At 44.6% G+C, this 10818-nt stretch overlaps 1 protein-coding gene across 1 annotated transcript; it reads right to left on the bottom strand.

The window, feature by feature from the left end:
• Positions 1-1829: 1829 nt before the first annotated feature.
• Positions 1830-10548, bottom strand: synj2bp (synaptojanin 2 binding protein). Its single transcript, XM_024136554.2, has 4 exons — positions 10319-10548; positions 3666-3799; positions 3231-3326; positions 1830-2970 (listed from the first exon to the last, which is right to left on the bottom strand). The coding sequence occupies exons 1-4, from the start codon at positions 10386-10388 to the stop codon at positions 2818-2820; spliced, it is 453 nt and encodes a 150-aa protein (XP_023992322.1). The 5' UTR covers positions 10389-10548; the 3' UTR covers positions 1830-2817.
• Positions 10549-10818: the final 270 nt, after the last annotated feature.

The raw sequence follows: 10818 nt of genomic DNA on the forward strand, positions 1-10818 counted from the left end.
TTAAATTTGAAATATTTAGTATTTATCAGATGTAACTTTACAGAAATATTTTTTACCAGCTGTGTGTATTCTCAAATTGAAAAGAGCGCTGCTCCCTCGCGCTCCAGCAGCACTACCTATTGGGTCCTGGTCAAAAGCAATGCACTAGATAGGGAATATGGCGCCATTTAGGTCACCAGGTCTGGGACCAGGCTACAGGAGGAGACACCAGGTCTGGGACCAGGCTACAGGAGGAGACACCAGGTCTGGGACCCGGCTACAGGAGGGGAGACACCAGGTCTGGGACCAGGCGGTACAGAGGAGGAGCACCAGGTCTGGGACAGGCTACAGAGGAGACACCAGAGTCTGGGACCAGGCTACAGAGGGAGACACCAGGTCTGGGACCAGGCTACAGGAGGAGACACCAGGTCTGGGACCAGGCTACAGGAGGAGACACCAGGTCTGGGACCAGGCTACAGGAGGAGACACCAGATCTGGGACCAGGCTACAGGAGGAGACACCAGATCTGGGACCAGGCTACAGGAGAGACACCAGGTCTGGGACCAGGCTACAGGGGAGACACCAGGTCTGGGACCAGGCTACAGGAGGGACACCAGTCTGGGACCAGGCTACAGGAGGAGACACCAGGTCTGGGACCAGGCTACAGGAGGAGACACCAGATCTGGACCAGGCTACAAGAGGAGACACTATGACAAACAGGGCCTGCTGCACACCCTATGACACCTAGTTAGTCCAGCGTCTGTTACAGTGGATTGGATGAGCTGCAGGAATGCTAAACGTTCACTAGGTGGCAGCATCAGGACGTTATCAGAGCACTGGATCAACAGAATGGCTTCCATAGAGTTCTTTGACCTTTCGTCATTCCTTTGAAAGTCACAATAATTTAGTTTCCAGTTGCAAACAAACAGAAAGCAATAGATTAAGCGAACATATTTCCCTTTCCATAAACATGTAGCCTACGGCCGTACTGTTTACGTGATGCACACATCTGGATTAGATTAGATACCATCTCTCTTTCAGACACATAACACGTGGGGTGACATGCTCAACAACGTGGATACACTCTAAAGAGATGCCTGGTTTACATCAACCTCAGTGCCAGTCGATTTGTGCCATCATGCTAACCCTTGTCACGCCAAACTGTTTGGCTTGATGGGACAGCAATGGAATAGGCAAGAGAACAACCAGATTTGGGACCAGGCTACAGGAGGAGACACCAGATCTGGACCGGCTACAGGAGGAGCCACAGGTCTGGGACCAGGCTACAGGAGGAGACACAGATCTGGGACCAGGCTACAGGAGGAGACACCAGATCTGGGACCCGGCTACAGGAGGAGACCAGATCTGGGACCGGCACAGGAGGAGACACCAGTCTGGGACCAGGCTACAGGAGGAGACACCAGGTCTGGACCAGGCTACAGGAGGAGACACAAGGTCTGGGACCAGGCTACAGGAGGAGACACCAGATCTGGGACCAGGCTTACAGGAGGAGACACCAGATCTGGACCCGGCTACAGGAGTAGACACCAGATCTGGACCAGGCTACAGGAGGAGACACCAGGTCTGGGACCCGGCTACAGGAGGAGACACCAGATCTGGGACCCGGCTACAGGAGGAGACACCAGGTCTGGGACCCAGGCTACAGGAGGAGACACCAGGTCTGGGACCAGCTACAGGAGGAGACACCAGGTCTGGGACCAGGCTACAGGAGGAGACACCAGGTCTGGGCCAGGCTACAGGAGGAGGACCAGGTCTGGGACCAGGCTACAGGGGAGACACCAGGTCTGGGACCAGGCACAGGAGGAACACCAGGTCTGGGACCAGCTACAGGAGGAGCACCAGATCTGGGGACCAGGCTACAGGAGGAGACACCAGGTCTGGGACCAGGCTACAGGAGGAGACACCAGGTCTGGGACCAGGCTACAGGAGGATACACCAGATCTGGGACCAGGCTACTATGTTCACAGCACATCACTGATTGAACATCCACCATGTCATTGTGACCAGTTTGAATCACCTCCCAACGCCAGGAGCCCAAACGTTACCTTTACACATATACAGCTACTGCACCTGGAAGTATTTTTGCTACATTATAGAGACGGTTTTACGACAGGGGGGACAAAACATAAACAAACAGAAATATGAAAACAAAAACACATAGCTAATATGCATCTGTATAAACAGACTAGCTAAATCAAAATACAGTGAGTGAGTTCTCATAGCCACGCTCCCCCAAAACAGATCAGCCACTCAGTTACAAAGGTCCTCCGAGTGACTGAACACAACATGGTCTTTCCAAAAAAAAACTCCCTGTGAGAACACGAGACTAATGAGCCGGGTAGAGTGAGTCAGGGCTCAAACTCTGCCTAGAAACTCTACAAATAAATCTCTCCCCTCTTGACGGATATAAAATTATATAATTTGGAATAAACACGCATTTTAACCGCCAAGTCCTTCTGTCTGAGGAGCTCCGCTCAGCAGTAGGACGGCCATGTTTATTGTGAAGCCTACATCTTTCTTTGTTATACAACGACAAAGTTAACTCGTCATGTCATGAGTGTTATCCCTGTGGCAAGAGAAGTACTTTTAGCATTTGGGTTAATTAAGCAGCTATGATAAATCACAAAATACACAGGGGGGGAAAAAAATGCATAATTATAATTCTAACCATATGAACAACTATAAATTGGAGACGTGGCTTACTTTTCTTTCTAGTTCGTTTCTTCCCCTCTCTTTTTTTTTTTTTTTGGCCTTCAGCAAAGTTCAGTCCCAGCTTTTGCTCTTAAAAAAAAATGCTTTGAGGAGAAAGTTAGTGTGTTAAAAGTGCCTCCTCAGTTGTGGCTGGAAGCGTATGTAGAGGAAAGTAACGGCTGCAGCAGCTCCCAGGACAGCCACAAGTATTCCCAAGGAGGAGACCGAAGAGTCAGCGTCAGGCCTGGAACTGGTGGGAACATTCATGACCATGGTGGGCTGTTGGAACAGAGAGAGAGAGAGAGATCTTCAGGGGCAACAAAATAACACATCTTATACCATATCTGAGTTGTGTTCAGCGCTAGGCTATATATATATATATATCTGAATGTGTCCAATAAGAAATGCTTCTTTTTGTTATCAGTTGCAAAACACTTTGCTACAATGTGCCCTAGTGAACATGACCCGCCCTGCCCCAAGACAGCTGATTGAGAAGTCCCAGATGAGTGATTAAAAGAGCCTGCGGTTGTCCCACACACCCTCTGCTGTACGCGTAGCTGCACGTCCTCTCCTGCTGACGTGAAGAGCTCCACTGCTGCACCGTGGGACAGGTTCTCCAGCTTGTGGCCGTTAATCTACATAACACAAGAGGAAAATAACATCATGGAGCTTGATACATTTGCGAGGACTATAATTGATAGTACCATGATCATTTAGGATATCCCTTGCAGAGAAAAGGCTCATGTAATTAAAGCCACAATTCCTACAGTAGATAGCTGGAATCTCAAGCCTAATACAAGTTTCCCAGATAGACGATTGATTGGTCGATTCAAACATCACATTTTACATTCCCCCTTCTTAGCCTCTGCTCCCTAATCTAGTCCACCAGTCGGCTCTCTAGCAATTGAGCCGGTGGGGACGAGATTATCTTCTCTAAACCTAAAAAAAAGAAATAAGTGAAAGTCAATGTTTACCGCCAATATCTTGTCTCCCTCTTGTAATCTTCCATCCATGGCTGCAGCGCCATTCTCTTTGATTTTAGCCACATAGATCCCACTGTCATTCAGGACATACTGCTGGTCCAGACCCCCAACGATGTTAAACCCAGACCTGGAGGGAAAGGGGGGGGGAGAGAGAGGGGGAGGGAAAGGGCCGAGGGAGAGAGGGAGGTGGAGAGGGGGTGGGGGAGAGAGAGAGGGGTGAGGGAGAGAGAGAGAGAGAGGGGGGGAGGGAAAGAGGCCGTGAGAGAGGGGGGGTGGGGAGAGAGTGAACAGGAAATGAAAGTGAAAGTTCTCAGGTGAGTACTTTAGTATGGAGTTCTCATTACATGGACATTTGTTGACTGACAGCATCACTACTCTGGATGGTTCTGACTTAGAATATGTGGACATGTACACCTAGGTGTGGTTGTAAATGAGAACTTGTTCTCAACTAGCCTACCTGGTTAAATAAAGGTGAAATAAATAAATAAACTGATTTACCGTCTGGATATTCAAAGAGGAAAAGAACATAGAGAAATATAAAGTGTTCTATCTCTATGGAGAAAGTTACGTAACTATGGTAGCGCAGCAAGTATTAGTTGGAGACAGGTCAGGAGAGGTGTGGACTGAAGGAGAAGTTTGCTGATTACAATGTTATTTATGTGGGACAAGGTTCAAGCGGAAGCATTCCAGAAGTAGCCTGTAAATTCCCTTCCACGCGGTCAGTCTTGTCATAAAATAATATTGCAGGTGCGGTAGAGCGGTCAACTTCTCACAAAAAAAAATGGAAAAATGGAAAAGCCATGGAAACGCTAGTTTAACTCAACTCGTCTTGTAATTACCAGCCCCTTCGCGGTTCCCGATGTCTTGCTACCAGACAAAACTAAACAACTTCTTTGCTCGCTTTGAGGACAATACAGTGCCACCAACATGGCCCGCTACCAAAACCTGCGGACTCTCCTTCACCGCGGCCAACGCGAGTAAAACATTTAAACGTGTTAACCCTCGCAAGGCTGCCGGCCCAGACGGCATCCCTAGCCGCCACCTCAGAGCATGCGCAGACCAGTTGGTTGGTGTTTACAGACATATTCAATCAATCCTTATCCCAGTCTGCTGTTCCCACATGCTTCAAGAGGGCCACCATTGTTCCTGTACCCAAGAAAGCAAAGGTAACTGAACTAAATGACTATCGCCCCGTAGCACTTACTTCAGTCATCATGAAGTGCTTTGAGAGACTAGTCAAGGACCATATCACCTCCACCCTACCTGACACCCTAGACCCACTCCAATTTGCTTACCACCCCAATAGGTCCACAGACGACGCAGTCACACTGCCCTAACCCATCTGGACAAGAGGAACACCTATGTAAGAATGCTGTTCATTGACTACAGCTCAGCATTTAACACCATAGTGCCCTCCAAACTCGACATTAAGCTCGAGAACCTGGCTCTCGACCCCGCCCTGTGCAACTGGGTCCTGGACTTCCTGACGGGCCGCCCCCAGGTGGTGAATGTAGGAAACAACATCTCCACTCCGCTGATCCTCAACACTGGGACCCCACAAAGGTGCATTATCAGCCCTCTCCTGTACTCCCTGTTCACCCATGACTGCGTGGCCATGAACGCCTCCAACTCAATCATCAAGTTTGCAGACGACACTACAGTGGTGGGCTTGAATACCAACAACGACGAGACGGCCTACAGGGAGGAGGTGAGGCCCCTCGGAGAGTGGTGTCAGGAAAATAACCTCTCACTCAACGTCCACAAAACAAAGGAGATAATCGTGGACTTCCGGACACAGCAGAGGGAGCACCCCCCTATCCACATCGACAGGACAGTAGTGGAGAAGGTGGAAAGCTTTAAGTTCCTCGACGTACACATCACAGACAAACTACAATGGTCCACCCACACAGACAGCATGTTGTGCTCTTCAACCTCAGGAGGCAGAAGAAATTTGGCTTGTCACCAAAAACACACAAACTTTTACAGATGCACAATCGAGAGCATCCTGTCGGGCTGTATCACCGCCTGGTACGGCAACTGCTCCGCCCACAACCGCAAGGCTCTCCAGAGGGTAGTGAGGTCTGCACAACGCATCACTGGGGGCTAATTATCTGCCCTCCAGGACACCTACACCACCCGATGTCACAGGAAGGCCAAAAAGATCATCAAGGACAACAACCACCCGAGCCACTGCCTGTTCACCCCGCTATCATCCAGAAGGCGAGGTCAGTACAGGTGCATCAAAGCTGGGACAGAGAGACTGAAAAACAGCTTCTATCTCAAGGCCATCGGACTGTTAAACAGCCATCCCTAACATTGAGTGACTGCTGCCAACATACTGACTCAAATCTCTAGCCACATTAATAATTAAAAATTGGATGTAATAAATGTATCACTAGTCACTTTAAACAATGCACTTTATATCATGTTTACATACCCTACATTACTCATCTCATATGTATATACAGTACTCTATACCATCTACTGCATCCTGCCTATGCCGTTCGGCCATCACTCATTCATATATTTATTAGAGGTTGACCGATTAATCGGAATGGCCGACTAATTAGGGTTTTCATAACAATCGGAAATCGGTAATTTTGGACGCTGATTTTTTAAATATTTTTTATACACCTTTATTTAACTAGGCAAGTCAGTTAAGAACACATTCTTATTTTCAATGACTAGGAACGGTGGGTTAACTGCCTTGTTCAGGGGCAGAACGACAGATTTGTACCTTGTCAGCTCGGGGATTTGAACTTGCAAACTTACAGTTAACTAGTCCAACGCTCTAACCACCTGCCTCACGAGGAGCCCGCCTGTCACGCGAATGCAGTAAGAAGCCAAGGTAAGTTGCTAGCTAGCATTGAACTTATCTTATAAAAAACAATCAATCAATCATAATCACTAGTTATAACTACACATGGTTGATGATATTACTAGTTTATCTAGCGTGTCCTGCGTTGCATATAATCGATGCAGTGCGCATTCGCGAAAAAGGACTGTCGTTGCTCCAACGTGTACCTAAACATAAACATCAATGCCTTTCTTAAAATCAATACACAGAAGTATATATTTTTAAACGTGCATATTTAGCTAAAATAATTCCAGGTTAGCAGGCAATATTAACCAGGTGAAATTGTGTCACTTCTCTTGTGTTCATTGCACGCAGAGTCAGGGTATATGCAACAGTTTGGGCCGCCTGGCTCATTGTGAACTAATTTGCCAGAATTTTACGTAATTATGACATAACATTGAAGGTTGTGCAATGTAACAGGAATATTTAGACTTATGGATGCCACCCGTTAGATAAATACAGAACGGTTCCGTATTTCACTTTAAGAATAAATGTTTTGTTTTCGAGATGATAGTTTCCAGATTCGACCATATTAATGACCTAAGGCTCGTATTTCTGTGTGTTATTATGTTATAATTAAGTCTATGATTTGATAGAGCAGTCTGACTGAGCGATGGTGGCCACCAGCAGGCTCGTAAGCATTCATTCAAACAGCACTTTCGTGCGTTTTGCCAGCAGCTCTGCTGTTTATGAATTCAAGCCTATCAACTCCCGAGATTAGGCTGGTGTAACCGATGTGAAATGGCTAGCTAGTTAGCGGGGTTCGCGCTAATAGCGTTTCAAACGTCACTCGCTCTGAGACTTGGAGTAGTTGTTCCCCTTGCTCTGCATGGGTAACGCTGCTTCGAGGGTGGCTGTTGTCGTTGTGTTCCTTGTTCGAGCCCAGGTAGGGGCGAGGAGAGGGACGGAAGCTATACTGTTACTGGCAATACTAAAGTGCCTATAAGAACATCCAATAGTCAAAGGTATATGAAATACAAATCGTATAGAGAGAAATAGTCCTATAATAACTACAACCTAAAACTTCTTACCTGGGAATATTGAAGACTCATGTTAAAAAGAACCACCAGCTTTCATATGTTCTCATGTTCTGAGCAAGGAACTTAAACGTTAGCTTTTTTACATGGCACATATTGCACTTTTACTTTCTTCTCCAACACTTTGTTTTTGCATTATTTAAACCAAATTGAACATGTTTCATTATTTATTTGAGGCAAAATGTATTTATGTATTATATTAAGTTAAAATAAGTGTTCATTCAGTATTGCTGTAATTGTCATTATTACAATTATTATTCTTTTTTTATTATTATTATTATTCTTTCTTATTATTATTATTATTTATTTAATTTAAATCGGCCGATTAATCGGTGTCGGCTTTTTTTGGTCCTCCAATAATCGGTATTGTCGTTGAAAAATCATAATCGGTCAACCTCTAATATTTATATGTACATATTCTTATTCATTCATTTACACTTGTGTGTGTATAAGGTAGTTGTGAAATTGTTAGATATTACTTGTTAGATATTATTATTATATTACTGCATGGTCGGAACTAGAAGCACAAGCATTTCGCTACACTCGCATCAACATCTGCTAACCATGTGTATGTGACCAATACATTTAGATTGAGGCGAGCTAGCTAGCTACATAAAGGTATTCTCATTGGAGGTGACTAGAAAAACCTCATTTGTATTTGTCACATGCTTCATAAACAACAAGTGTATACTAACCCGCCCTTCCCAACCACGCAGAGAAAAAGAAAATTAACAAATAATAGCAAAGTCAAACACGTAACAAGTACACAATGAGAAACGATAACTTGGCTATATACACGGGGTACCGAGTCGATGTGCAGGGGTACGATTTAATTGAGGTAAATATGTACAGTACCAGTTAAAAGTTTGGACACACCTACTCACTCAAAGGTTTTTCTTGATTTCTGCAATTTTCTACATTGTAGAATAATAGTGAAGGCATCAAAACTATGAAATAACACATATGGAAACATGTAGTAACCCCCCCCCCTAAAAAGTGTCAAATCAAAATATATGTTCGATTCTTTAAAGTAGCCATCCTTTGCCTTGATGACAGCTTTGCACTCTTGGCATTCTCTCAACCAGCTTCACCTGGAATGCTTTTCCAACAGTCTTGAAGGAGTTCCACATACGCTGAGCACTTGTTGGCTGCTTTTTCTTCACTCTGCGGTCCAACTCATCCTAAACCATCTCAATTGGGTTCAGGTTGGGTGAATGTGGAGGCCAGGTCATCTGATGCAGCACTCCATCACTCTCCTTCTTTGTCAAATAGCCCTTACACAGCCTGGAGGTGTGTTGGGTTATTGTCCAGTTGAAAAACAAATGGTAGTGGGATGGGATATCGCTGCAGAATGCTGTGGTAGACATGCTTGTTAAGTGTGCCTTGAATTCTAAATAAATCACTGACCGTGTCACCAGCAAAGCACCCCAACACCATCACACCTCCGTGCTTCACAGTGGGAACCATAAATGCAGAGATCATCCATTCACCACCTCTGCGTCTCGTAAACACATGGCGGTTGGAACCAAAAATCTCAAATTTGTACTCATCAGACCAAAGGACAGATTTCCACCGGTCTAATGTCCATTGCCCGTGTTTCTTGGCCCAAGCAAGTCTCTTCTTATTGGTGTCCTTTAGTAGTGGTTTCTTTGCAGCAATTCGACCATGAAGGTCTGATTCACAGTCTCCTCTGAACAGTTGATGTTGAGATGTGTCTGTTACTTTAACTCTGTGAAGCATTTATTTCGGCTGCAATTTCTGAGTCTGGTAACTAATGAACATATCCTCTGCAGCAGATGTAACTCTGGGTCTTCCATTCCTGTGGCGGTCCTCATGTGAGCCAGTTTCATCATAGCGCTTAATGGTTTTTGCAACTGCACTTGAAGAAACTGTCAAAGTTCTTGAAATGACTGACCATGTCTTAAAATAATTATAGACTGTCATTTCTCTTTGCTTATTTGAGCTGTTCTTGCCATAATATGGACTTGGTCTTTTACCAAATAGGGCTATCTTCTGTATACCACCCCTACGTGTCACAACACAACTGATAGTCTCAAACGCATTAAGGAAAGAAATTCCACAAATTAACAAGGCACACCTGTTAATTGAAATGCATACCAGGTGACTACCTCATGAAGCTGGTTGAGAGAATGCCAAGCCTGCGCAAAGCTGTCAAGGCAAAGGGTGGCTACTTTGAAGAATCTCAAATATAAAATACTTTGATTTGTTTAACACTTTTTTGATTACTACATGATTCAATGTGTTATTTCATAGTTTTGATGTCTTCATTATTAGTCTACAATGTAGAAAACAGCCCAAATAAAGAAAAACCCTGGAATGAGGTGTCCAAACTTCTGACTGGTACTGTATATCTGTATTCCCAGTCATGTTAAATCCATAGATTAGGGTCTAATTAATTAATTTCAATTGACTGGTTTCCTTATATGTACTGTAACTATATGTACTGTAAAATCTTTGACATTGTTTGTTGCGTTTATATTTTAGTTCAGTGTAGTTAGCATTGCTAGCTGCTAGCTAGATCCTCATTTGGCTCAGTAGAAAAACCCGATTTCGTGGCGTTCAAATTGAAGCCTATTTGCAATATCCAAATTAGCTACCAAATTGGCATAAATTAAATAGAGAGCCAGCTAGCTAACAACAGTTAACTAGCTAGTTAGCTATCCAGGCCATCCGTTTGCAAGCTTGCCAACTAACAGATTTGTCGGAGTTGCGAATGAAAGCTATTTTCTTACCTTGTGGTCCTCTTTTCAACTTTATATCCAGCACGATAGGCGCAGTGTACATTGCTGACCCGTTCATGATGTAAGGAATCCGGAGGATAAGCTAAATAGCTGTTTTTGAGGGTAGTTATAAATGTGAAGGTGAACTCATGCAGGAGTACCGTCTCTATTGCCTGCAGTTTCCTGCTCTCTCGTGGAGTAAAACTCCACTTCCCAGACTGCTCTTCAATCTACCGCTCTACTCGTGACCTTTGATTGAACCACCCGTAACTGTTACTATCGTTCAAGAGAAACAGATGGTTCTCAATATGGGGGTACTAGCTGGGTAGTAGAACCCCTAGGGATGCCTGGCTGTTGTAGCTGTAGAAACCCCATTCATCACCAGTCATATATCAGCTCTCTTTATTCTTAGACAACCCTTATTATTAAAACAATACATTGTCTTTGACAACCCTTATTATTAAAACAATACTTTGTCTTTGACAACTCTTATTATGAAAACAATATTT

Source organism: Salvelinus sp. IW2-2015, unplaced genomic scaffold (genome assembly GCF_002910315.2).
Source record: "Salvelinus sp. IW2-2015 unplaced genomic scaffold, ASM291031v2 Un_scaffold957, whole genome shotgun sequence".
NCBI classification, from domain to species: Eukaryota; Metazoa; Chordata; class Actinopteri; order Salmoniformes; family Salmonidae; genus Salvelinus; species Salvelinus sp. IW2-2015.